The sequence below is a fragment of the Phoxinus phoxinus genome, assembly GCF_949152265.1.
Source record: "Phoxinus phoxinus genome assembly, chromosome: 11".
NCBI classification, from domain to species: domain Eukaryota; kingdom Metazoa; phylum Chordata; class Actinopteri; order Cypriniformes; family Leuciscidae; genus Phoxinus; species Phoxinus phoxinus.
The window spans coordinates 19,679,513-19,707,246 of record NC_136886.1 but is presented as its reverse complement, the minus strand read 5'-3'; the positions used below and the strand labels follow the sequence as shown (position 1 = coordinate 19,707,246).

General features: G+C 36.2%; 1 protein-coding gene across 3 annotated transcripts; it reads left to right on the top strand.

The window, feature by feature from the left end:
- The first annotated feature begins 12 nt into the window (after nucleotides 1-12).
- Nucleotides 13-26,818, top strand: pik3r5 (phosphoinositide-3-kinase, regulatory subunit 5). 3 transcript variants are annotated; one of them, XM_079627432.1, is made up of 18 exons: nucleotides 13-234; nucleotides 9,352-9,462; nucleotides 10,962-11,062; nucleotides 12,777-12,845; nucleotides 13,484-13,622; nucleotides 13,955-14,024; nucleotides 15,604-15,778; nucleotides 16,193-16,361; nucleotides 17,329-17,397; nucleotides 17,605-18,473; nucleotides 19,888-20,013; nucleotides 20,281-20,412; nucleotides 20,798-20,891; nucleotides 21,629-21,705; nucleotides 21,820-21,913; nucleotides 22,299-22,381; nucleotides 22,941-23,056; nucleotides 25,124-26,818. In XM_079627432.1, exons 2-18 carry the CDS (start codon nucleotides 9,363-9,365, stop codon nucleotides 25,269-25,271), a joined length of 2,631 nt encoding a protein of 876 aa, XP_079483558.1. In that variant the 5' UTR covers nucleotides 13-234; nucleotides 9,352-9,362; the 3' UTR covers nucleotides 25,272-26,818. The 3 variants fall into 3 exon arrangements, with proteins under 3 accessions (XP_079483558.1, XP_079483557.1, XP_079483559.1); XM_079627431.1 differs by lacking the exon at nucleotides 13-234 and adding an exon at nucleotides 7,419-7,535; XM_079627433.1 differs by lacking the exon at nucleotides 13-234 and adding an exon at nucleotides 9,149-9,255.
- Nucleotides 26,819-27,734: the final 916 nt, after the last annotated feature.

The following is a 27,734-nucleotide window of genomic DNA, read 5'->3' as shown; positions in this document are numbered from 1 at the left end:
CCTTCTCTCTCTGAGTTCCTGTTTAGTGTCAGTAAAGCGCAGTCGTGCTGAAGACTGCTCCTGTTGTTGCTGCCGTCGTTTCAGCGTCTATGTAGGCTGATGCTGAAGGATGTGGTTACATTTCCATCTCTTTTCATCTTAAGTGCTGGATTACGCTTCGAGGACACCGGTTCCATCTCACCCCGCATGCTGATCAGAGGCAAAGAAATCATGGGAAGAGGCTAACAACTCCCGGTAAGTGATTCCTGTGGTGCATTAACATATCATGGTGGTTACATCTGAGCTCAATATAGCCTAGGAAAAGAATAAAACTCAAGTCATTGAACATGGCGGTGCACAGGTGAATTCAAGCTTGCTCATGATTTACTTAGTCAGCATCAGAAGGGAAACACTTTTTTGTATCTACCAGTTCAAATGTTCACAAGTGAAGACCCCCATTGATCCAAGACCCTTTAAATGAATGTTTTAAAGATGCTTAGCTGAGGATGTCAGATGGAAACTTTACTATTCACTGATTCTGTGCAGTGAGGCATGCAGGGCAGCTGTTCAGAACCGGAATGATATTCATCTACCTGTAGGCAACACAAAAAGGCAGTCCTGTAATACAGGCATATGACAGCATTGCTGTCCTGTTATGTTACTTTGCACGCTTAAAGCAATCTTTTTCTGTCTTCCTCTGTGGTGAACGGTCACATGTAAAAACAGCAGCTAAGTCTGAGATCTTATCACATTCAAGCAACAGACTCACAGAAGTCGTTCTAGTTCTCACATAAGATTTATTAAGATTATTTGGGGGGTGTATATGACATTGAATGACAGCATTTAAAAATATTTGTATTCATACATACATATGTAGGCTACAGTATATCGATTGGTTGTGAGATGTAGTCAAACCCACAAGTGCAGCTGATGTTTCAGCTCTGTAGATTCATGTGCTTTGGATTCTGTTAGAGACTGATGCACTGAAGAACTCATGCATTCATGCACTCATATTTCATGCATTCATGTGATGCACTGCACACACATTTTCAAAAAATGATGGAGGTAAAAGCCTCTTAGTTCAAGGGTCTGATAATTATACATGCAGCTGAAAAAAAGGATATGTATTTACTTTACTCATGAAATCATTTTACTTGCAAATTAGTTTTCTATTTAACACTGTCTATAATATTCAAATTATATATTTATGTTCATAGCTGCCCTAGCACTCTATGAAAGAAAGTTCATAGTCACTCTGCAAGAGATGGCCTTCAGTGTTTTGGTTGACTACAGCTTTTAAGTATGAGATACTTCTCCTTTTCATGCATATAGCATCTGACAGAAACTCTAATAATACATACATAAGGACTTTTTAATGCATTCATGTGCTTGTCCATCAGCAACTTAAGAGACAGGATTGTCAAAATATGTTACTGGTCAGTTTTAACCACAAGAAGGTGGGTTTAGTTCATTTCAACTAACAGATAAATGGATTTTGCATATTTGTAAATGTTTCAGTACAGTAAAACAGAAATTACTACAGTAAAATAAATAAGTAATTTCTTACAAACATCAACTTGAGTAAAATAACAGGTTCTTCACTTAATAAGAGATCGTTTGCCAAGCTTCATTTCCAGTTAAAGGGATAGTTCCCCAAAATGAAAATTCTGTCATCATTTACTCACCCTCAAGTTGTTCCAAACTAATAATATATTTTGAAGAATAAACTATGGAAGTCAATGGGGTCCATTAACTGTTTGGTTACTGACATTCTTAAAAATATATCTTCTTTTGTGTTTAGCAGAAGAATGACATTCATACAGGTTTGGAACAACAATGATGACAGAACTGTCATCTTTAGGTGAACTGTCCCTTTAATCTAAAGTCTGCTGGAAGGCCAAAGATTGCGCAACTAGACTGTGGAAATGAAACTGGATGAAAGTTTCAGTGGTGACGATCATCAGTGTGTGTATCATTGCTTTTAAACACTGTGGTCATCCTGTAAAATGTCACTGGACAAAAACATATCTGTGCTCAGACTGTATGAAAGTTATAGAGTAACGTATTGTTCTAAAGCAGATTTCCGAAAGCCATATTCAGGCACTGCGATTACATCCAATTTTTACATTAAACTTGTCTCTGTATTATGGCTGCCATAATACATGTTTTTGTCAGCCAGATCCTCTATGTTCAGAATTCGTTAAGTTTGAGTCATAATTTGAAGTGAAAGTAACTCTTCAGAATCAGACATAGGCGTTGGTTGTCTACATGAAAGACATGCTAAAGTTGTTTTGTGTTAAACCTCTTCCTGTTTGTATATAACAGCAGGGTTCATATCTTTTCTATCAATTTCATATTCCTCACTGTTTTTACCTGTGAACTCGCACACCTGGCATGGACTAAATGTGATCCTTTCCAAATATAGACTGTGCTTTATTTATTCTACATATTTATATTCCACTGACACACTTATTTATCCACATCATATACAGTAGAATCAAATACTCAACATGCTTATGACTGAATCATATCGGTTATTCATGATAAACGGAACTCAGAAGACAGAAATTCTGTTCAAACAGATGGATACAGAACAATAATAGTGCGTAAATTTGAAAAATGTACACTACAGTATTACATCTTTAGTCGGGCACTTGTACATTTCACAATGTGGGGATGTCCATAATTTTACTTGGTAGAAAGAACATCATAGGAATAAATAGGTATTCAGATCTTTCTAAAGTTGTTTTTCATCATCTTTCTGTAATAAAAATAATATATAAAATATATATAATTTAAAACCCTTTTTTCAAATTATTACAAATTTGTTAAAGATTTTGTAAGCAATTTTTTTGTGTGTTTCCAGTGATAACGCAATGAAACCTGCCAAATTGTGCTGACATACTTTTTGGTCATGGCTGTCATTCAAAACAATTATGAACACATGTAAAAACAAGAGAGAACCAGCAGAATTTGTTGTTGTCAATGCTCTTTTTTCTTCCTGTGAGCTTTTTTTTTTTTTTAGAATTATTTTTGTCATAGAAAAATAAAACCTGTAACTGTAATTTACCCCATTTGTTTCTCAAATAATTCTGTCAGATAAATTTGCTTGTTTCCTTGTTTTATACAGCACACTGCCCCTCAGTTCACAGTTCAATACAACATGCTCTCAAACTGAAGTGAGCGTAAAGTTCCCACAGGTACCAATAGAGGCTAAAAAGGAAAGAATAGAGTTCCTCATTTCCGCCTAGACAGGAGCAAATCAGCATCCTGGTTCTGGTAAATATTGCTCTGCGATAGATCCCCTGCATCCTACTGTATCTGCTCAACCGGGCCACTGTGTCGGCGGCAGCATATAAAAAGGAAGCACTTACCGTTGAATGTTGTCACCATTGTTCGACTGCTGTTATTTCCTAAAACGATCACGGCAGGGGGAGTTTGGCCTTATTGTTGTGAGGGAGGGATGTGGATGAGAAGACTCTAGGCTCACAGGAGAAGGCGCATTGGGGATATTGGTCCCCATCAATCAGAGACTCCACACAATGAGCGTCGACCCCCTCGCGGTGTGGGAGTCTATCACAGCGGCCGATCGCACCACAACAATGGAGCAACACCTGTTTCCTCGGCAAAGCTCGGGAGCAACCTTCCTGTACAGGGCTGTTGGAAATATGATCAGGAGAAGGAGCTAGCTGAGATGAACCTTCATGCTGGGTCACTTGTGAAGCAGCTGAGATGAAGAGCATCACATCAGACATGCTGTTCGGATTTGAGGTTATCTTAAATATGGATGTTAGTGTCCAGTGTTCGTATACTGTCCCCGTTTCATAATGCTCATCTGTTTAAAAGTCTCAAAAGGTTGTAGTGTATGTGGTTTTGGGTTGTTTAGTTTGTTGCACATCAATAATGCTAGTTAAAATGGCCAAAACTATATTTCATGCTTGTTTTTTAGAATCAAAACTTTCAAATGTTGAACACACCTTTGCTGACTCAGGATAATCAGGCAAAGGCCCTGGTTGCATTTCACTCATTCTGGTCATAGTCTGCGCACCTCAAATGCCTCTTTGCTTCACATAGGAAGTTTGCTGGGATTGTGTGTTGTGTTGCCCAGATGAAATCATCCTCTCACATAAGAGGATGTGAACACATCCTTTTACGTGTCAACAAGGTCACTTCCACATTTTCAGAGGTTGCAAAACGAACAAAGGGCTATAGGCATCTGACTGACTGATGGCTGCTGGTCACTTGTTTGCACCAGTTTGATCTTTTATTATGCCACTAATCAGAGCAATGATGTTACAATGATCTATAGTGCTTCTCCACTCAGCAAACTAACAAAGGAGCTGCATGATTAATATACATTAATACATTATTATTCATATATTAAATATTATAACTAATCCCAAATAATAGGTACCACTTTACAATAAGGTTTCATTTGTTAACATTATTTAATGTATTAACTACACAATCTACACTGTATTTGCTCATCTTAACTAATAAAAATCCAGCCTTTCATTTTTTTTGTTCATGTTACCTCACAGTGCATTAACTAATGTTAACAAATACAACTTTTGATTTTAATAATGTATTACTAAATGCTGAAATTAACATTAACAGAGATGAATAAATGCTGTAGAGGTGCAGTTCATTATTAGTTTATGTTAACTAATGTAGTTAACTAATGTTAAAAGCTTACCATAGCCTAACTCATATAATCTGAATTGAAATGCTAAAAACTGATTCAATCATGCAAACTGATATCATGTTTCTTCTTTCCTCTCAGTAACTTGTTTCCAGTGAAAACAGTTTTTGTATATTTGATGAACAAGTAAGATATTAGGCTACTTGTCACTGGCATTAGCGCAGTCATTGCTTACAGTCAATAGTATTTACCTCCATGCACTGTATACTCTTCAGCACAATGGTAACCAAACTTCAACATTATAGAAACTCTGTTAAATGTCAGACATAACAGCATAAAACACCAACAGGTCTTTCCCTTCACTAAAACAAATGAATTAACACACTTCATTTCAACATTTTTCCTCCTTATCCAGTCCTATGCAAAGCATGGGAACTACAATTTCACTGCCTATTTTTTTAGTTATCAAGACAATGTCATATGTTTGTAACATTAATAAATCTTGAATACATTACCGGTCATCCATGAATATGATTTCTGCCCGAGTCCCGATGTATCACTCCACTGTCAACCTCCATGATTCCGCGAAATCAAGGCGCCATCAAGCTACGCCTTTGTTTTGAATAAGCGACCCCTAGCATCGAAAAATTACAGAGTGTGCCTGTAAGTTGTTGAAATGATCAACATTAAAATGAATGCAAAATAATGTTTAAATGTTTAATTAAAACAATAAATGTGAGTTTTTAACTTGCAACCATACATTTATTTAAGTCGTGGTAATAGGCCCCACTGAATTACTTTGTAGAGTGATACTTTTATTAAATCAATACTACCACTTTCTGTTCATAAAAAAAGTTTGAAAACAAGCGGCTTTGTTTTAATTACAGCATAAATAACATTAGCCTATAAAGTGGATAATATTGTGATTGTGATCTTTGAGTCAAAAAGGCTGAGAACCTGAAATAGATGAAAAACATGTTGAAGACATATTAAGAAAGAAAATACTATGGATATGGAGGTCAATGCCGTCAACTGTCTGGTGGCCAGCATTCAAAATATCTTCCTTTGTGTTCAGCAGAAGAAAGAAATTCATACCGGTTTGAAACAACTTGAGAGTGAGTAAAATATGTCAGAATTTTCATTTTTGGGTGAACTATCCCTTTAAAGTTTTGTCAAAAAAAGTTTTCAGTCAAAAATACATTGGAACAGCCTCTCAAATTAGACTTGTGTTTGACTCCATCTTAGCCGAGTCTAAGTCAAGGTTGAGTATAGGCCTATATGTGTAACAGAATGTGATCAAAGATGTTTTAACAGGGTGGGTTTAACTTAGAAATGAGACGTTAAAATGATTTGATTCAGAAATTAAATTCCTATCATGAATGACCTGCACCATGTATCTGTGTACAAATATAAATTATTTACAACAATTAGTAATCAATTGGAAAAATCCACATTTTACATCTGGGTTGTAATTTAATTTGCACCTGGTACCTGTTAATAAAGGTGCAACTTTCTGTAAAATTAGTAAATGAAATATCAATCAAATGCAAACAAAGCTTTTTGTTCACTGTTATAATGGAAATGGCAATCATAAGTTCAGTGATGAATTAGTTCCTTCCAGGCAATCTGGTAATAGAGCTCCATAAGGTCATTAAGGGCATATCAAGCTGTTCCCACTATTGCTCGCAGGCCTATTGTTGTGCCTGACAACAAGTGACTTGTAACAATAACAGATTGCCTCAAATAACCTTAAATCAGAGACCAGTTACTATCACTGCTTTAGGTTTAGTTTTTCATCAACTTGCTATATGCTAGTTTGGGTTCTCTTAAGTTTTCTTAAGTTGCTCAATGACTGACAAACCAACATGTGGGTTTTAAACTTGATTTCTCTTGAGCTAACACCAGCAAAATTCCCCCTGCAGTCACCACAAAAAAATATTATGATAATTATATAAATGTATATTTGGATTTCTATTGCATAATGATTGAATTTTGCAGCTATGGACAAGCTCAACATCTACATCCTGTGTTTTATTAGATCAGAAAAAGCCCCCTTAATCTATTTTCAACACTGTTCTGCTTTTCTTAAATTGACATACTGTCCTATATGTGATGGTGTGACTTTCAGAAGTTTTAACACAAACTGCATGAGTTAAACCTTAAATTAAAGCAATTTCTTTTTAGCTATTAAAATTTTAGCTATTATATATTTATTTATATATATATATATATATATATATATATATATATATATATATATATATATATATACACTGTAAAAAAAATGTGACCTCTCCAAGTCAAAATATTCTAGTGACTGGTCACATCTAAAAAATATAATTGGCCCAAGTGAAATTCTGTAAAATAAATTGAATTAATTGTTGCAATAGTCTGTTAACATTGGCTCAATGAGAAATAATATGTCAGACTAATTGAAAAATTTAGATGTGACCAGTCACTAGAAAATTTTGACTTGGGGATGTAATTTTTTTTTTACAGTGTAGCTATTATATTTATTTTATTTAATAGGCTAGGGAGGGGCTATTCAATGTTTTTAATATATATTTTCTTTTTACATTTTCGAAAAGCTTCTTTGAAATAACCAACTCGTAAAACATTTATCCATCATTCAAACTTTAAATCCATCACAGTTTTACCACAAAATGAAACAAATATTGGGATTAGGCTATGTATCATGAAGAATTATCTAAAATAATCTCACTATTTCAAAATGTTGTTTATTTTATACGAGGTTCCCTTGTAAAATAGTTGATATCACAACAAACTTTTGCACACAGCCCGTAGGCTATATTGTGCGGTGAGCTTCTCGGTTTATGCAAATCAACTTTATGACGCATGACGCTCGCTCAATGGGCCACACGCTTGCGTGTTAATGCAACGTGAATGATGTTTGGTGAGTGATGAGTCTTGTGTGTGCGTTAGAAAATAGTGTTTACAAGCAGCTAAGTGAAGCAAAAAGCTTTACTCTAGTTTATCATCTAAAAAATAGTGGTGGTTTGAGCTTTGAGTTTAATGACTCAAGAGTTAATATCTTTTTGAATGTTTGCCTATGGTTTGGGGGATTTTTGGTTTTGACATTGGGGAAGTTTTACTCTGAAGTAAAAATACAGCAGCTGTCTAATATGAGCCAGAGCCACACTTACATTACATTCAAGTTAATATTCTAATATAATGACCTAAAAACCTTAATTTGTAGGCCTAAATTAAAAACTATCCGCATAAACCTGCATCACAACTCGAGTCCGTTCACACACAACGCGTTTTTTGTGTTTAAAAACATGAGAATAAGAAGTAGAATTTAAAAAAATTAAAGTTTAAGTTTAACTTGAGAGCTCGTTTTTCGGCGAAGGAAATTACCGGTAAGTCCAACACGTGAGTGTAGCTAGTGTTTGTAGAAAGACAGTGGGAATGAGCGCATTGGAATGGATAAAGGGATAGTTCCTTTGTGTTCAGCAGAACAAAGACATTTATAGGTTAAGAAATTAAATATACAGGTTTGGAACAACTTGAGGGTGAGTAAATGATGACAGAATTTTCATTTTTGGGTGAATTATCTCTGTAATATTTGTAACGTTAAGGATTCTATTTCTGTCACAGCTGCACTTTAAAAACTGCCAATGTCAGCCAAAGTTTAAACATTTTGCTGAACTAGTCAAGTTATTGCGAATTTTAAACTTTCATTGGTCACTGACTCACTGGGAGAAAAAAAAATCACCAATGCGTTCTTTGTATTTAGGGAAATTAGTCTGGTGGAAGATAAATTTGTCATGTTTTAATGTCATTACTCTACTTTAGCTCTATTGGAGAATTTTTTTCTCTCATAAAATGATTATTTTGATTTCAAAACATGTAGCCATATATCTGTGCTTGATCTGTATTTCAATCGACAGAATGAGATTTTTCTATTATTTTTTAACTCAACATTGTTTATTATCCTGTGGCCGGTTGCATAAACTTCTAAGACTTGTCTTACAAGTTGGTCATCTCATCTTTTTCTGCAAGACTGGTCAATTTTGTTAAGGCCGCTACACAAAAAGGTAGATAGGTCTCATTCGAATCTGAAAAGTAAGAGCCCTAATTAATTGCTAGTTGGTCTGACCAGTTCTTAACACAGTCTTAACTTAGTGGCTATGCTTATGCAACTGGTCCCTGTGGTTGTCTTGTTCCCAGGCAACATACTAGTGTTGTGTATTGCTAGATGGCAGGTGCCATACCTCTAACAGTAAATGTCAGGAACTTTAAATTTTATCAGGAAGAAAAACAAACAGCAGGCAATCCCCGTAAAACTCCCTGAACACGATAGTTCTCTTGAAATTCTCTGACACCGGGTAGAACATTTTCCTAAACCTCAATATCATTTACAGACATGCAAAGGATGCTGTGTGTTTACTTCCCTGACAAAGACACATGTTTGTCTATGGAGATATCATTATCTGGAATGACAGACATTTTATTACACATGCTGCTTCTTCTTTCAGGTTAGACTAGCTGTGTTATTGGATGTACAGTAGAGCCAGACTGAAACCTCAAGCGTAAAAGCGTACAATTTTTCTTTGACTAAACTGATTGAAATTCTTCCATGGACATATAAGGAAGCTGTTCAACTGTATTATGTAATATTTTCTTGGTATTGTATTTACAGATCAGATATGGGAGGCAATGTTTTGCAGCTTCCTTTATATGACTTTAGTTCTTATGTTTCTTTATAGTAACAGTCAAGATGCAGCACACCTCGTGCACAGAGGACCGGATCCAGCACGCTCTGGAGAGATGCCTGGATGGACTCCGGCCATCAGAAAACCTGGCACAATCCTGGAACGGTAAGGCTTACCCTCTGCTGATGATGATGATGGGTCGCTGTTGGTTGACATCACTGTTTTTCATTTCTTTTTTTTACTTCTGTTTTGTAGAATTTACATGCGTGTTCTTCCTTTCTCATTATTTCTCATTGAGTTTCAATTGAGCTTTTCACTGACAGGGATATAGGCATTTGGCAATTGGGTTGGCCTGCTAGCCAATTGTAAATTAGCTTCTCAGTGTTAATTCATGCAAAAAATTCAGTGACTAAACAATCTTCATATAATAATATTTTCAAAAATACATAGATTCAGTACATGCATATTGTGACAAATACACCTCCTCTATAATAGGCATGGTTTGAATTTTTGAATAACATTTTTTGTTTTGATATTTGATATATAACACCACGTCATTGCTTATTCATATTTTTTTCCATCAAATCGGTGGTGCAACCAAGTAATGTGATGCAGTCAACATTCAGAAACAAAACTAAACGGGAACTTTTGTATTAAGACAAAAAAAAGATAACAACCATCACATTTACTGATAAACGTTGTTATAATGTTGTTTGTGTAAAATGTTCTGCGTAGTGTGAAACTGTTGATAGATTCTGAAAAAAATATGTTATTCTCAGAGTCTGTTCTAAAGGAAATCTATTATTTTACACCTTCTCCTTCAGCAGTTTTGAAGTATGGCCTCAAAGATGGCATTATGCGTACTGTAGCTGTGATATACTATCATATTGGGAGAGTTGAATTAGGCCTGATTTGTTTTTATTTCTCTGTTTTGCAAAGGGCATGAATAGAATCTTTATTAGTTTTGTATTTGCCTTGGTGTTTTTATGAACCAGGAAACTCGTTTTTGTTTTAAGACAAAAAAGATCACACCCGTGACATTTACTGATAAACGTTGTTATGATGTTGTGTGTGTCAAATGTTCTGCATAGTGTGACACTTGTTGATAGATTCAGAAAAAAAATAGTCCGTTGTAAAGGAAATGTATTATTTGACACCTTCAGTTGAGCAGGAAGCTGAGATGCATTTTGTCCTTCGAATAAAGTAGAATTGGAATCAGTCACTGAAAATCTTTAGGAAAGCTTTGCGTTCTCCGCTCTGCATTGTTTGTGTTCTAAATATATGACGTTCTGAGGTTACACACAGTCCTGTCACTAAACCAGTAGGATCTGTTTACGCTGCTGCTCTCAATTCGTACACCGCAGTGAGTATGTTCTTAGAATTCTAACCAGAACTGCACCTCACTGTTTAGAGCAGGGAACCCGTTGACCCTGAACGGAGGAGATTTCAGAGCAATACTCAGTATCTAGTCTTTTCCTGTCTGATGTGTGTGTTCTTTATGTGTGCTTGACACATTTGGTGCTGTTCGGGTTGTGTGTGCCTGTGGTTACATGCATGCTATGAGAGACTTGTTTACTAATATCATCTTCATCTGTCACTCATTTGTGCCTGTTTCACAATTAGGGTTCTTATGTGTGCATATCTATGTTTGTGTGTTTGTGCAGCTGGTTGGTGTATGAACCGCTGGAGTCTAGAAGAGCTGTTAAAGAGAGACCCAGAAAACTTTCTCATTCTGCTGCAGCAAATTCTCAGAAAAGCCAGAGATGTGAGTACGCATGTAGACACAGCTAACTGAATAGAATACTACACCCACGTAGAGGTGATAGTTTCTGTCACGTTTGTGTAGTCTATCTATGGCCTCTGTGTTGCCCCCTTGTGGGCTCTGCAGGATGTGACAGATAAGATCTAATCTATGCAAAGAAATTGGTGTTGTTTATAATTAAATTAAAGGTACACTATGTAACTTTTTTTGTTTGTTAAAAATGAACAAAATTTAAGTGAGGAATCAGTACTTTATCAGTCCTTATTCCAACATATATATTTGTCTTTCCCTGATTCACTATGGTAAGTCTATTATAAGTGTTGATTTTTTTTAGACCTGACGGCACGGTTTTCACTGGAAATTGCGTACATGCATCACGCACCTGCACGTGTCTCGTCATATCTGTATATAGAGAAAAGATGCTTTGGCTACTTTGTCGTGTGGTATGGGAGTGGCATAGGTTAGTTGTCACAATGAGCGAGAAGGTTGACATGGAGCACGCTAAATAAAACGCAGACAAGAGGAAAGTCTGCTGGCAAAAAGAGAATGCGCCAGAGCTCGCAATAAAACGAGAATCAACAATGGCTTAGCTTTTTGAAGATGCCGAGAACAGGGATATTAAAGGGATAGTTCACCCAAAAATGAAAATTAGCCAATGATTTACTTACCCTCAAGTCATCCTAGCTGTATATGACATTCTTCTTTCAGACAAATACAATGGAGTTATATAAAAAAATGTCCTGGCTCCTCAAAGCTGTATAATGGCAGTGAATGGCCGTTTCTGTTTTGAAGTCCATAAAAGTGCATCTATCCATCATAAAAGTGCCCCACACAGCTCTGGGGGTTAATAAAGGCCTTCTGAAGCGAAGCGATGAGTTTGTGTAAGAAAAATATCCAGATTTAAAACTTTATAAAGTAAAATAACTAGCTTCCGGCCAAACAAACATACAGATTCGACTTAACTGTAAAGCGCAACTTACATGAGTAATGCGACGTACTGCTGATATTTACGCTACGCCATGAAGCACTACGCTACTTCTAACATCATAAGTTGTGTGTAAGTTGCGCTTTAGCCGTAAGTAGACTGCGTATGTTCGTTTTTGCCGGAAGCTAGAATTTTACTTTGTAACGTGTTAAATATGAATATTTTTCTTACACAAACTCATCGCTTCGCTTCAGAAGGCCTTTATTAACCCCACCGGAGCAGTGTGGAGCACTTTTATGATGGATAGATACAGTTTTATGGACAAAACAGAAACGGCCTTTTTAATATAACTCTGATTGTATTAATCTGAAAGAAGAATGTCATATACACTTAGGAACTGCTAATTTTCATTTTTTTGTGTGAACTATCCCTTTAAATGTTGTAAAAGCGAGGTGATGGTGTTTTTATTACTCAACAGGTAAGGTATTTTATTGAACAGATAAATCGGCAAATGCAGAGTTCATTGTAAAGCATTATCTATATTGTGAAGGGTCATATTCACCCGTGCAGCCATGCAGAGACGAAGCACGACCAAAACAATGTTCTCCCACAAAATGCATGCAGTTTTGTTTTTTAAACAAAGAGGGACAAAAGTTACATAGTATACCTTTTAAGTTTAGCAAAATGTATTTATTTAAAATTATTTTAGATGTGATCAAGAATACAGAGTAAGTTTGTCTGTAGGTGGAATGTATTGGTGGTGATGCTGTATATCTTTTTCTGCTGTTTTAGATTCAACTGGACTGTCATTACGAGCTTGTGGCTCCCTTGGCTCTCATGTTTGAGTCCACACTCCTGCAGGTAAAGTGTCCTGGACACTGAGTTGATCATTCTTGAACAAATTGACCAAAGCCTTGTAATCAGACAACTATTCTAATGATAGAAAAAACTTGAACCTTATTGTCTTCTCATCTTGGTTGTTTCAAACCTGTATGAATTTATTTCAAACAAAAGATGATATTTTGAAGAATGTCGGTAACCAGACAGTTGATATACCCTATTGACTTCCATAGTAGTACTTCACTGCTTATTAATACTATAATTTTTCAAAATAAATTGTGATATAAAATTGTGTGAATCTTAATTTTTGGTATTTATGAAAACCTTGAAATTAACCAAGTTTAAGGAGTTTAAAAAATATATAAAATAAACCGTAATAAATAAATATTTACTATTTAGTTTTGCATCACTAATAAAAAAAACATGACATTTATGTAAAATTTTCAGCTTTTCATTAAAAATGTTCTGCTAATAATGTGATTTGTAGTAGAATATTCACTTTTAAATCAGAAAAATGAAAAGAAGCAGCATTTTCAATCAGACTTTTGGACTCGACTTTGTTACAAGAATTGCTTTAGGCCTCTCAGTTTGAGCTTTATCTCATTTACTCTGAAGCTTATGTTAATGAAATCACATGCATGTCTTTTTTCTCTTTGCAGGTGCCTTTTTGTCCATCTAATGGAGAGATTCTGACAGAAGCTTGTGAAGTGTTTCATAGCTTCCTAGCCTGGCCTGAACCCTACTGCAGTGTGTGTCGTAGCCTGCTCTCCACCTTACATCAAGAGCTTAGAGCACCAGGTAGCACATTGACATCAATACACACAAGATAAACCATCAGGCAACTGACTGCCTTAGTAAGGACCAGCTAGTTAACCTTGTCCCAATCTGCTAATTCATCATTGGAATCAAGAACAGTGAAGTAACATACTGCCCCTCAGTGGTTTCAAGAAGCATTGCAATTATTTTCAAAATAAGTACTACACTTGTTTATCCATTTTAAGAGCACAAGTAGTACCTTAAATATTACTTAACACACAATAGCGTCAGTGCATTCACTAAGATGTTGATTTGTTACATAATGTTCAAATCTGATGAAATAATGTGTTCTTATGTGTGTTTGCTTGAATCAGGAATTTCGTACCACAGACTGGTGAGAGAGGAACAAGGCCTTGCCGTCTCCAGTCAGCGTTCTAAGATCATGTGAGTGTGTTTCCACAGAAGCAGGAGGAAATCCTGTTGTGTCAGTTATTGCTCAGCCCTTTGTGGTTGCAGTCTTCACCTCTCGCTTCCTGTGTCAGTCCTTGGATATCCAGAAGTTAATTGTCATATTATAGTCCTGTTTTAGTATGACATTGTGACATTGGCCACAAAGTATTGCCCTGCTAACAGTAAGATTTGTTATGAGTATCTCCTTTTCTGTGTCAAATTTCATCTTTGTGTTCACTGACAAAAACGTGCACCATGTTTTATGGATGGGGCAGCATGGTGATACCATGTTTTTTTTTTTTGAAGTACCCTGTAAATACCATGGTATATAAATATGGTAATTATTCAGTACCATGGTATAATTCAATGGTTCTCAACTGGTAGGTCATGTGTCGCATGTCTGTTTTCGAAAACAATACTTAATGCAAGTAATTAAATATGAAATATGAGAAGATGAGAAGAAACTTGATGTTGAAATAAAAAATTTGTGCATCCAGTCAATTTTATTTGGCTATCATTTATTTGTCATATGGCAAATACAATATTTAGCCTGGTGTTTGACACTAATGCACTACCATTCAAAAGTTTGAGTTATTTTGTTTTAAAGAAATTAATACTTTATTTCAGCAAGGATGCATTACATTGTTACAGCACAGCTGTTCTCAACATTGATAAAATAAAAATGTTTCTTGAGCACCAAATCAGCATATTAGAATAATTTCTGAAGGATCATCGACATGTGACACTGAAGACTCGAGTAATGATGCTGAAAATATCTGCTTTGCCATCACAGGAATAAATTAAATTTGGAAATATTTTAATATAGAAAACAGTTATTTTAAAATTGTAATTATATTTTACTGTAATCTAACATAAAGACAATTTTTACCTTTTGCAAGCAAAAGTATTATAACTTTTGTCAAAAAAACAGTACAGCCTGTAGACTTAACACTTAATACGCACGCACATGACGTCACCGTTTTCACAAATTTGAGTTTTTGTATTTTACACGGAGACTATACTGTTTTTAAAAACTTGCACTTTTAACCCCGTTTTAAAAAAACGCTGTTTTCGTGTAAATGGATGGCCAAAAGGCATAAAAAGTTTTCAGTTTTTAGTTGAAAACGTTGTCCTGTAAAAAAACAAAACACATTCACCCCAAACCTTTGTACGGTAGTGTAGTTAGGGCAAGTGTCCAGCTGATTTTAGCTCAAACCCTAACCAAACACAACAAACTAATTAATTAAGGTGTCAGAATTACTTGTAAATTACAGGTGGTTAAATTGGGCTAAAGTCTGTAGGACACTGGCCCTCCAGGATTGGAGTTGAAGAGCCTGCCCTGGTGTAAATAATCACCACAGTACTTTTTTATAATGGCTAGCCATTGTAATTTAGCTAAGTCCTCTCTTCGATCTGTACTTTTTTATGAATAAAGTTATTTAAACATGGTTGTTGTTATACTCAAATCAAATACGCTAGAAAACAGCGATTCTAAAGCTTATCTGTGGACACGACTGCTGTGTTTGCTCAGAGTTTCTGCTTCACTACAGTGATGGTTTTTTTTCTGTTGCAGTACGGTGTTGTTGATGAACCCGGCTGAGGTGCCTGCTGAGTTCCTGTCTGTGGCGGAGCAGCTCAGTGGAGCGGAGGTCTCACAGAGAGAGAGCAGCGTTACACTCATTAAACACAGCTTCCAGGCAGTGCTGGGAACTAAATACCCACTACAGTCCATCAGCGGTGCTCTGCAGGTACACCTCACATGACAAGATGTTTGCTGTTTTAATGGGCTCCAAAAGACTTGAGTTGATACTGAGTGAATGTGTGCATCAGATTATAATTGAGTGTGTGTAAAGTGTGGGCGTATCACTCTGTGGGAGTCAGGACATGTGTGATCATCTGGGGCTGGGGTGTTGATATGGATGTGTGACTAAATGACTCATATGTGGGTGGCTAATGGAGAAGAAATCGATGGGTTGAGTGGGAGTAATGGAGGGGAAAAGCTTGTTATAATAGTTTTACTTGCAAAAGGTGAAATTCACTGTATGTGAGATTACTTGGAAGTTAGAATCAGGGGTGACTTCATTTTAACATTCATCAAATTCTGACTTTGAATGACTTGCAACAACATAGGAGGATATATGACTAAGTTGATTCCTTTTCAGTGCCTTGGTGACGATGAGTTGGCACAGGTCCTGTCCTCAGTGAGTGACCTTCTAGAGTCTGCAGCGGCCATGACAGATATAGCTAAAGCTCGAGAACATGTGGAGAGTGGCCTGGAGGCGCTGCGTGAAAAACTTGACATACCAGCCGTCAATGGCACGATGTCAGATGGTACAATCTTACTTCCTACTTCTAGCCCACCTCACAAACCATATAGAGACTGTGAAACGTGCTTTGAATTGCTACCAGACTTGAGTCCAACATAATACTTATTAAGCATGATGAAATCTTAATACTTTTTAAATTCCATTTTTCTTTCTAAATCAGTGGTTCTTAACCAGGGGAGGGGGCCCACTAGGGGGCCTTAGCAAACTTCCATGGGGCCAATAAGTCTTAAAATGTAGTTATATTAAAATAATCTTAATTTAAATGCTTTCATTATACCATCAATTACCATTCACTAGCTTTCAACAAAAGATACTGTATAATGCACGCATAGATTATGCTGCATCATAGACTATCTGGCCAAAGTATGTGGACACCCTCTATTTAAAGCATGTGGCTATCTCAGCCAACATCTCAACAAACATTTCAGTAGAATAGGCCCTTTTTTGCTGCAGAATGAAAATGTGCCTGTTCAAGGAGTGAGGTTCATATTGAAACGATTTATGGAGTATGATGGGGAAGAACATGACTGGCTTGCGCAAAGACCAATCCTACTGACCATCTGTGAGATGAATTGGAACCTCAACTGCAAACCACGCATAATCACCTTATATTCTGTTGAATTCCTTGTAGCCATGTTTCCCAGAAGAATGGAAACTGTTATATCAAACTCCCTATTAAAGCCAATGGCTTTGAAATATTTGGGCATCCACATACTCTTGGCCATTTGAATTTGTGGTCTACATCCTATAGGGTTTCATGGTTGTTGCTTGGTGACATACTACTTTATTTGTCTGGGCTGCAGTAGTACTTATTACCTGGCACAAACTCTTAGAAACTTAACCAAGATGGATGGCCAACATGAAGCAATAAAGCTGATGGCATGATTTTTCGGCTTGGGAAACAGTGGTGTGTTGGGTTTGGAGTGGGCTGGTGATTAATGAGAAAGACTTTGTTGTGTTTGTGTCACTAGGGGTTCTTCAGACGCTCAGCCTTCCAGCAGCCAAGTGCTACACCTTCCATTGGGACAAGGATAATTTTGGTAGGACATAGAATTCAAGCCAGTCCCATTTTTTTTCCTGCTTATTCAAACATTTGTTTGGCTGTTTTGAAATTATAAACATAAGATTGATTTCCAGTCGCTTCGATTTAGTTTAAAATATCATTAAGGCGGTTCATGAGTTGAAAATTAATCCTCCAGCTAATAATGACTCTCTGACTCATGATTTTCCATCTTGTTTTTTGCTAGATGTTCTAAACGACCTTCTAGACATAGAGTCTGAATTGACCTTATCTCAAACATCTGAGGGAATGGAGGAGGAGGAGGAGGATGATGTAGACAATGTTGATGTGGAAGATGATGAATATGATGTCTTGGAAGAGGGGTTTGTATCAAACGGTTGCGTTGACTATCGTGCCTCAACCTTCTCCACTGTCTCCTCCCTTTCCACTGCCTCCAAAGACTCCATGTTCTCCACGGTGTCAGTCGCTTCCTCCGAATACTCTCCCCTCTCCACGCTTTCATACTCATCTCACGCTTCGGGTACAGACAGTGACTTCTGTGAGGACGTAGAGGAGGACAGTCTGAGCACAGCATATGTGTCCAAGACCAAAACAACCGCACGACTTTCCAAGTGCCTCTCAAGACTCTTCAAACCTCGCAGCAGCAACTCTCTCTGTCGAGCCAAGAGCCTGGGCTCCCCTGAGGCTAAAGAATTAGTGATCGTCCGCTCTAAGAGATCCAATTCTCTGCCACAGCAGGTGCGGCTGCGGAACTCTGATTTCGGGTTACCAGTGCCCCCCCTCTCGCAGCTGCAATACGTTTGCTACAGGAGAAGACCCATTCTGAGTAGTGATGATGAGGAAGGGCCAACAGGGGCCACTACGCTCAGAGTGGTGGTGTTTGGGGCAGATCATGTGGCAGGGAGGGTTGCTCGTGCCTATGGCAGTCTAAGGAAAAGAGAAAGAGACTGTCCGCACCTCACCAAAGCTTTCAGGATGAAGTTTTTCTTTGTGCCTGTACGGAGGGATACATCTCCAGCCAACTCTTCGTTGAAGAACTCGGGTTCTTCTCTGCAACTCTCAGCAAGTCCGCTGAAATCAGCCATCTCTAGCATTGTGAGTGAAATTACAACACTGATGCTTTGTTTTTTTCATGTACACTAAGGTATGCGTATAGTGATGTGTAGGGCTGGGAATCAAGTTCAATACTTTTTTGGCACCGACCGAATTGCCTCAATACCATTGAGTATCAAAAAATGTCTTGTCGTGCGGTATGAAATTTCTATACCCAAGGGGTTAATCTCTTCAACATCAGTGAGCCAATAAGCATGCAGCATGATTGGCTGTGACGAGGCATCAAGGAAAAACACTAGTTTGCTCCGGTTACGCCCAGAGACTACTTGAAATATGGACAAGGCATATAGAATGCTTGAAATGAAACTTTTAAACGATCCAATTCAAATCGAAAACAAACACTCTCCGATTATGTAATCCAAATGAAAGGTGTATTTCTTCACATAGCCGTGCGCGCATACACTATACTGCAGAGATGTCGAGTCAGCAACGTCACCTTCATCTTTGCAGCCACACTGACTCAGAAAACACTAGTTTATTAATAAACAATTATCAGTTTGGACAGGCACATACACACTGCAGCCAAATTTTCACTTCTCTACTCAAGTGCTAATTCCTATTATTCGGTACACAGAATTTTACTGGCATGACAACACATTCAACCTGCAATGAAAAATTAGGTAGAGACAGTTGAATTTGCTTAAAGTGTGTACAGAACCAGTTTTTAATGAAAAGTACATTAGAAATGTGTGCCTTTCTTCTCCAAGCAGTTCAGTGCTGTCTTGACTCTTTTGTAAATTTTGTCCTAGATGCGTTGCTCACCTCCGTAGCTCTCACCAGCCCTGCAGAGAATGCAACTACAAAATTCACGATGATGAAAAGTAGCAAACACCAAACTGCTTATATTGTTGCCATTCGTGTTTCTTGCTTGCAGCCACAAGCCATGGCTGTAATTATCACTGCGTCAATCATTACAGTTTCACATGTGGTTCCTGTATTCCAGACACACTTGAATCGCCAATTTAGGAGATTTACTCCCACATTTAAGTGTGGTTATCTCTCAGATCTTTTAGTGTGTATGGACCACTTTGCTTAATTGGATATCAAACCACATCTCTGATGGTGTTAATCTGGTCTAGATGGTATCCCAGCCTGGCTAAGATATTCTGGTCTCTCTTAATTGTTTTAGTAAGAATTTGGGCATTTTTTCCCCCAGCAGGTCATGCTGGGACCATTTAAAGACAAACTTAGCCAGGTTTGAAGACCGCTAGACTTCAGGTTTCATCAGGCATTTGGATGTAGATTTTTGTTCCTGGTCTAAGCTAATAAAGTCCAACACTACTTGTACACACTTTGAAGTCAAGACAAAGATTATTTTTGTTTTCATTCAATTGGTAGTCCAGACATTCACATGTAAGATTTTGATACAGAATTTTTTTCATTTTTCTTTCAACAGGAACTCAGTGTGAATGGGACGGAGGACAGCACTAATGACATAGCTAATCTGCTGGGAATGCTGGATCCCTGGTATGAGCGTAACACTCTGAGCCTGCTGGACCTGCCCGTTAATGTGTTGTGCCAGGTGATACTCATTCACATGAACAGAGAATGCATTCACATCCAAATAATCAGTGAGAAGAACAAACATCAGTAAACCTTTCATTATATGGCAAGCAGTTTTCGGCAGGGTCACACACGCACACAAAAAAAACCACATCCCATAAAGCCATTTATATGAGGAACTTGCGTGTGTGAACGTGTGTTTTGTATTGTTTTGATTATCACCATAACCCCAGGATCTAATGACTGATGGACAATGTGTTTACATCAAATGTTCTTGCCTTAACAGCAAACATCAAAGATTGACTCAGACTCGTCCGAGGGCGCTGCTGAGGGGCGTTTACCGATATTTGCTGACCTGGTGCTCCATTACTGCCGCCATGCCGCCCGCCCTGCCCTCATTCAGCTCTATCAAGCAGAGGTGAATAAAAATATACCATTTCCTCATTCTGTGGCAGTTGCAGTCAAAGACTTTATTAAAAAGTGAATGAATAGATAGACTTTTAAGTTATAAATCTATTATATATTATAGCCTGTCGGGCAATATGTTTTTTTTATACATATATAAACTATACATTCATTCAAATTTGTTAGTTTCACTGCAGAAATTGTTGCTCTATGAAAAAAAAAAAAAGACATGCTCTATGACATCTACATACATTTTGTAGATGTTTCTTGGTGTTAACTATTGACTACAGTATTTCATTCATCTTTTCTGGCCTATTTTGTAACTTGTCTTGCATCTTTTACGACCATAATGCAATCCAATAGATTCACAAAAGTTTTATTCCTATTCTTGACTATAGTTGACACTAGCTGGAGGAGAGAGACGGACTGAAGTGTTTATTCATTCTCTGGAGCTGGGCCACACAGCTGGTACAAGAGCCATCAAGGCCATGGGTGAGTGTGAACAAACATCAAGATATCATTTCAGATCTTTGTTTCTATGAATGTCCCAATTTCACATAATTTGATGTTTACTTAGTATGCTTTTCCATGGGTATATTAAAGCAATCACCAGGACAATTTTCATTTCTAAGCATATACTGTATACACAAATAAGCCAAACAATTATGACCACCTTGATTACGAGAACTAATTTGTTTGCTTACCATCTAATCTACCAAGTCCTTAATATGTGACCTTGCTAGAAGATGACCAATGATATTATTTGCATCACCTGTGACTGGTCATAATGTTTTTGGCGTTTACACTGTTTACACTGTTTACTTCTGTTTCTTTGCTATCTTGCAACCCTGTACAATCACCCTTCCATAATTCTGCATGCATATGGAGGTCAAAGCGGCGCATAACATTGGAATCGCTGACACGAGTCATGCGAAAGGGCTTTTAGTGTGTATTGCTCTTTACACGTTGTCATTGTGCAGCATGCTGTTGTCTGCATAATTCATTAAAATGTTTTTTTGGGGTAGTCGCAGATCTTCACTTCTCAGAAGATATTTTTGAGCAACGGAAGCAGCTTTAAATTCAGATTAATCAAACATGTTTATACATCATAAAAAAAGGAAGAAGAACTTTTCGGATCCTGTTATAATAGCTGTATTGTGTTTTGCTGTAGTTAAGGTTACTAACTTGACTTCTTTTCTAAAGAATCAAATCTTTGTATTATTTTGCAGGTGCTGCCAGTAAGAGATTTGGCATTGATGGAGACCGTGAGGCTGTTCCTTTGTCACTGGAAGTGACTTACAACAGAGTAAGACGAACCATTCCAGTGTTTTGATTAGGTTTAAATGACGATCCATTTTCATTTTAATGCAAGAAATCCCATTTTCATTTTTCCTCTTTCTTTTTTTGTCTTTACTTTCAGATACATGTCAGTGGCAGAAGTCAAAAGACGATGTCAGAAAAGTCCTGCACCTCCATAAACCTGTTAAAAGCCTGCAGGAATCCTGAGGAACTAGGTAGAAAATAACATTGACTTCAGTATAGACAGTACTTTTTAAAACATTTTAATTAGGAATGTTAATTGTTTAAATTTAATGAAATGAGTAATGAAATGAATTGATATACTTATGAACTGTAAAATCACTGTTACACCGTAAAAAAGGAGTTCAACAGTGTAAAATCCCATTCATTTTCACCATAGGGGAATTAACTTTTAATGATAACTTTAAAGACAAACTTACTGTGAGCTAAAAGGTTTTTTAATCAATTGTATATGCTTTTGTTAAAGCCATCAATTATTTTACCTTTTTTTTTTTTTTTTTTTTACAATTTTTATTTGTTAGTGCATGTAAATCCAAATCAACCAAATCACAAGTGCTTAATTTATTTATTTTTCTTTAGATTCTAAAATGGAGTGCCTTCATTTGACAATGACAGAAGTGCTGAAGAGACAAAACTCTAAATCAAAGAAAGGCTACAATCAGGTGAGCAGGAAGGAAGTATGGGAGAAAACTAAACTGCGGTTTAAACAGACCGAAACAAACTTAGTGCAAACACCTACAGTTACTCTCTCATGTGGTTTCTGCAGCAATGTGTAGCAGCCGACAAACAACATTTTTTCTTACCAAGAGCAAACATTTTGGTTTTATTTACCTGTTTCTGTGCCGGTTTACACGACATGGCTGTTGTTTTTACACCTTTGTGTATTTGGTGTCAGTTGCACTTTCATTTTTACAGTGCCTGTGGTTACTCTTTGGTTCAATTACACCACACACTGACTGTACTCCATCTTGTTTTGTTATCGATTTAATAGAAAATATACTGTTTGTTATAAATGTTTGAAATAAATAAAGCATACTGTAGATTAGACTGAGTATGAAAAAACACGTTACTCCTTTTGCAAGTCTAATGTAAACACCATTCACAAAGCTCTTTTATTCTTGCATAGATTAAGTTCAAATGTTTATGAATGTTAAAGTTATTTGGGGGATTCAAGTTACAGTATGTTAATGTTTTATTCAGATAATGTTGTTTGTATTCCAGCAACTGACCACCACACAAGTAAAAGTGGATAAGGTTCAGGTTAGCGGAACTTGCAACACCACCTTTGCAGTTTGTCTGGACCAAGATGAGAAGAAGATTTTGCAGAGTGTGACCAGGTACTGTTTGTTTTTGTTGGCTTTTTAAGCTAAAGTTTGGCTAAAAAGAAAATATATTTATTTCCTTCCCAGCAGTGGTAGATAGACAAGACAGGTGTTTACACATGTTCCCTGTGTATCAAACCCATGCCTTTGGCATTGGTATCACCATTGATCTGTTAAAAGTACGTTTATACTTTTACTGGAGTAATCTACTTTAATTACTGCATCCGATTCCAGTATGTATGTATATTAAAAAGAAAAAAAATCCTGACATCCTTTGGCTTATAATATTATGACGCTCTTATTCATGCAAATGCTTTTAAACCATTCAAGCACAATAAGACTCAAAAGAGAACACAGTGCTGTACTGATCCTGTGAATCTCCTGTCTGTGTAACACTAACACACACGACTCGTGCGCACAGATAGCCGCTTCAGACATCGCTTGAACAAAAATGCCAGTTTTGTCGAGTATCCTCGCAATCACAGTTAAATGAGTTAAATGAAGTCTTAAATGAATGTAAAAAGTTGTGGGAAAATGTGTGTCAGCTCCGTGTCATGTGCTGCCAGTCTTAAAGTGACAGCAGCCTAATAAACCTGCTGCCGTTTGTCTTTAAGGATAATCAAAGAGCAAAATAAAAAGACTGAATAACATTTGTAGCTTGAATAAGCCCTAATCTATATTTAATTCTATAATTATAATATTTAATTTATAATTTATGCAGTGAAGACCGTGAAGTGTTTAATATCTTGTATTTCTGTATACAGTATATCCTACGTGTTAATGACCTACCTGAAAATCTTAAAGCACCGTTTACAAGGTTACATGGGTCAAAAACATTTAGCATTTTGACAGGGCAAGCAAAAATCTGAACTTGTCTAACTGGGCCAATAGAAAAAATGTTGTCCTGATATATTGAAGGGTATTTAGTAAATGTGACATTTATTATAATGGGTTTATGTAAAGATTGTTTTAAGGTCACTTAAATTAAACGTTGTTATATTTTTTTAAAGCCTAATAAATGTTAAAATTGGTAGCTTTCAATTATACTGAAATGTTGAATGGCTATAATTAATGACTTAAAATTAAGGGAAAAAATCTATTTCATAGAGACATCAGTAGCACTATTGGTATACATATTTAAAATAAAGACTTTAAAAAAGTTAATGACTTCTACATTAATTTGGAGATTCAATTTAAAATGATTACAATATAAAAATACAGTATATATAATAAACTTTAATGTTTGGTGCGATTAATCGCAATTAATTACAGAAATGTGCATTAAAAATGTCTAACCGTTTTAACAAATCGAATGAATGAATGGGAGTTATGCGATTAATTACTCAGCACATCATGTAATTTATTAGATTTTAAATATTTTTAAAAATCAGCAATGATGCATTCAATTGATTAAAAATGACAGTTAAACATGTACATTGTTAAAAAAAAATCTAATAAATGCTGTTCCTTTAAAAATAATCAAATCAAAGAATCCTGCAAAACAATGTATCGTGGTTTACACAAAAATATTAAGCAGCACAACCTTTTTCAACATTAAGCACCAAATCAAATAAGCATATTAGAATGATCATGAATTTCTGAAGGATCATGTGACATTGAAGACTAATGGCTGCTGAATATTCAGCTTTGCCATCTTAAATTACATTTCAGAAAAGTTATTTTAAATTGTAATACTATTTCGCAATATAAGTATTTCATCCTTAATTTTGTTTCAGCATTTTTTGCATTAAGCCAGCAAAAAAAAAAAAAAAAAAAAAAAGGAACAAAATCATGAAATGTTCATGTTTTACTGTGAGATGGAAACTAGCATTTGTCACTGAAAGTGAGTCAGTGACCATCACTGTGTGTCACAAAGAAAAAAATGTTTAATAATTCCATTGCCATAGAGACACTTAAAATATTTGTTATAAAAATAGTTTGGTGGCCAGCAACGGGTAAACTTTTTCAATGTGCCAGCCATCTGCAATTACTTTTTGGACCCTGTATATTAGTATTTGAATGTAAACTCCATTGAGCACTTCTACAATGCCAAACAACCCAAAATGATTTCTTTCTTTGCAGGTGTGAGGTATCGGTGTGTTATAAGCCAGATAGTTCGACTGATTGGACGAAAGGAAGGGTGTTCACATCTCAGACCCAGTCTCTGCAGCCAACCTTCTGCTCTCTTCTTTGCCTCCCTATTGCCACTTTCAGTGGACCTCAGCCTTAAACCCAGAGATCAGGCTTTAACTCCGACCTCCAGCCTGAGAAGCCGCAAGTCTGGGTAAAACATTCATACCAGTATTCCACTCTCAGTTTCAAACTATAACTATGCATATCGACTCTCAGGACGAAAACTAAGATACACTTTTGAATAAAAGTTCCCTTTTATTACATTATATGAGCATCATGTCTATGTAAATGTGGGGTTGTTTGCTTCAAACTTCTGAGATTAGGATAATCGGATCAGAAGTTGTTGTTTTTTCTAAGGGTACAACCTACTGAATATAATTCGGTGGGCAAACTGAGACAATTTTTGTGGACTTTCAAATTTTGTGGCATGTTATTGCTGGATTTATTTGAAACGAGGCCAGTCCTGGTTCTTGTACAACTGCCATGGATTTCTAACTAGAATACTCTTGTTAATGTACATATTAACCAGCATCCAAATAAGCACTCTGGACAACTTAATAATTTGTTTGTATATATGACGTAATTATTTTATTTAGCTATAATTAAAATTCTCAGGAAATATATGTTCATTTACAGTCTTTCCTTTTTTAATTGTTTATTTAATCCCATTTCGGTCTGGCCAGAGAATTAAGACAGTGGAGCCTTAAAAAAATCGAATGCATTCAGTGATTGTTTTTGTATATATTTGTACATCTTCTGTTGTTTTATTTTTGGTGTTATGACTTTAAAACCATTTGAAACCTGTCTGGTTTAAATACATCTACTTGTTGTTTGGTCGGTTGGCCAATAGAGGTCCTTATAAAGCAGTTGTTGAGTTCTACTCATGTGGACACCGCTGGAGGCTGAACGCCAGTGAATAAAAAAACCATGACAGTTCAGTCAGTACACTGTGTAATACTGGCGCAGTTTGTAAGTGAAACAAACTGACAAACTGATATCTTTCTTTCTTTCTTTCAAATATGTGTATATTTATAATCTAAAATAATCAGTATAACTGTCAAAACAATATTTTTTTTCTCCTGATTATTTTACAAACACTTTACTTGTATATATTTTAGCAAGCTTATCAAGCAACTGTGTTCAATGTACATATGTACTATGTGTTTTTATTAAAAAATAACATTTTGAGAAAATTGAGGGATTTTACTCCCTCTCAGGGCAGTTTTAAAATATTTTTTTATTAAAATGTGTAGGTGCATTCCATACTACATTTCATTTTGGTGTGATAACATGTTGGAAAGACTGTTGTGGGTACAGATTAATGACCAGTGCTACTGAAATGTACACTGTAATGCAAATATATATATATATATTATTTTTTTTGTGATCCTAGCATCCCAGAGAACTAAAGCGGTACGTTTCATGTGACATGTATATTCGTGAGGTGCATTCATTTTTTTAAATATTTGTACACTGTAACATGCCAAATAAAAAATATATATTAAATAAAGTCCCATTCAAATTTAATTACTAACAAGTCTGTGTATATGGTTACATAGGCCTATACTGACTAACAATGATATTATTGCCAATTGTCAGGAGTCTACCCTTGTCACATAGTAATAAACCAATGTTTTACGCATTACATGGAGGTGATTTTTAATGCGTCTGTCATCACATATTACATAGACTTGCTTGCTTTTGTTTTTTCCTCTGTGCCCTGCAGTTTTTAGAGGCATTCATGTGATCAAATGTTAGGTTAATAACTAAACAATGACACCTCTGTCTGCTAAAACAGCAGTCTTTCATGTTCCTTGTTTTGCTCAGGGTGTGTAGGAACTGTTAGCCCGTTCTATGTTATTATATATATTATTATTATTTTTCACAAGATGACTGGCTATTAAATAAAAAAAATAAAAAACAGCCTTTAAGTAAAAGCTTGAATGTGCACACAAAATTGGATTATGTCAGTTATGATCAAGTTCGAGGATAAATAGCCTTTGTTAATATAGGAAATAAGATCATTAAAGGGTTTGAAATTGGGTCGGCCCTGGATGCCTGTCTTCATTTATTATTAATAAGAATGTCTCACATGAGCAGGCATAAGCATTTATCACAGCTGCTATTCTTCACAGCTATTCTTCTTTAAAAAATAACATTAATAGTAAATTGGTAGGCTACATCTCACAAAACCGTTCAATAACATGTCCGAGTCATATTTTATTCCAAAATTAAAAGGGAGGAATAAGGAATACAATTTTGCTTAAAGAATGACAATTTTTTTTATTGTCTTTTATTTTGAAATTCTCATAGCCATGGTTCCTTCATGTGATTCCCAAGGGGGTAATCCATCAGCCGGAAACTGAAGCTTCCCTGGGAGCCGCCATTGATTAGCAGACCATCACCTAGCATTTTGACTCCCATTTATATAACTTTACATCTGAGGCATTTAAAGACTCCATTTGTCCATTATTTATTTCTAAAGAAACACGACAATGTATAAAAGGCTCCATTACCTTGTATTTTACCTTATGGCCCCATTTTATGGCAGTTTTTGTAA

What these genes read in the sequence shown, in the direction of transcription:
- pik3r5 (XM_079627431.1), top strand. An exon ending in AGTCAGCGTTCTAAGATCAT is followed by an intron (nt 14,025 to 15,603) that starts GTGAGTGTGTTT and finishes TTTCTGTTGCAG; the next exon opens with TACGGTGTTGTTGATGAACC. An exon ending in CAATGGCACGATGTCAGATG is followed by an intron (nt 16,362 to 17,328) that starts GTACAATCTTAC and finishes TTGTGTCACTAG; the next exon opens with GGGTTCTTCAGACGCTCAGC.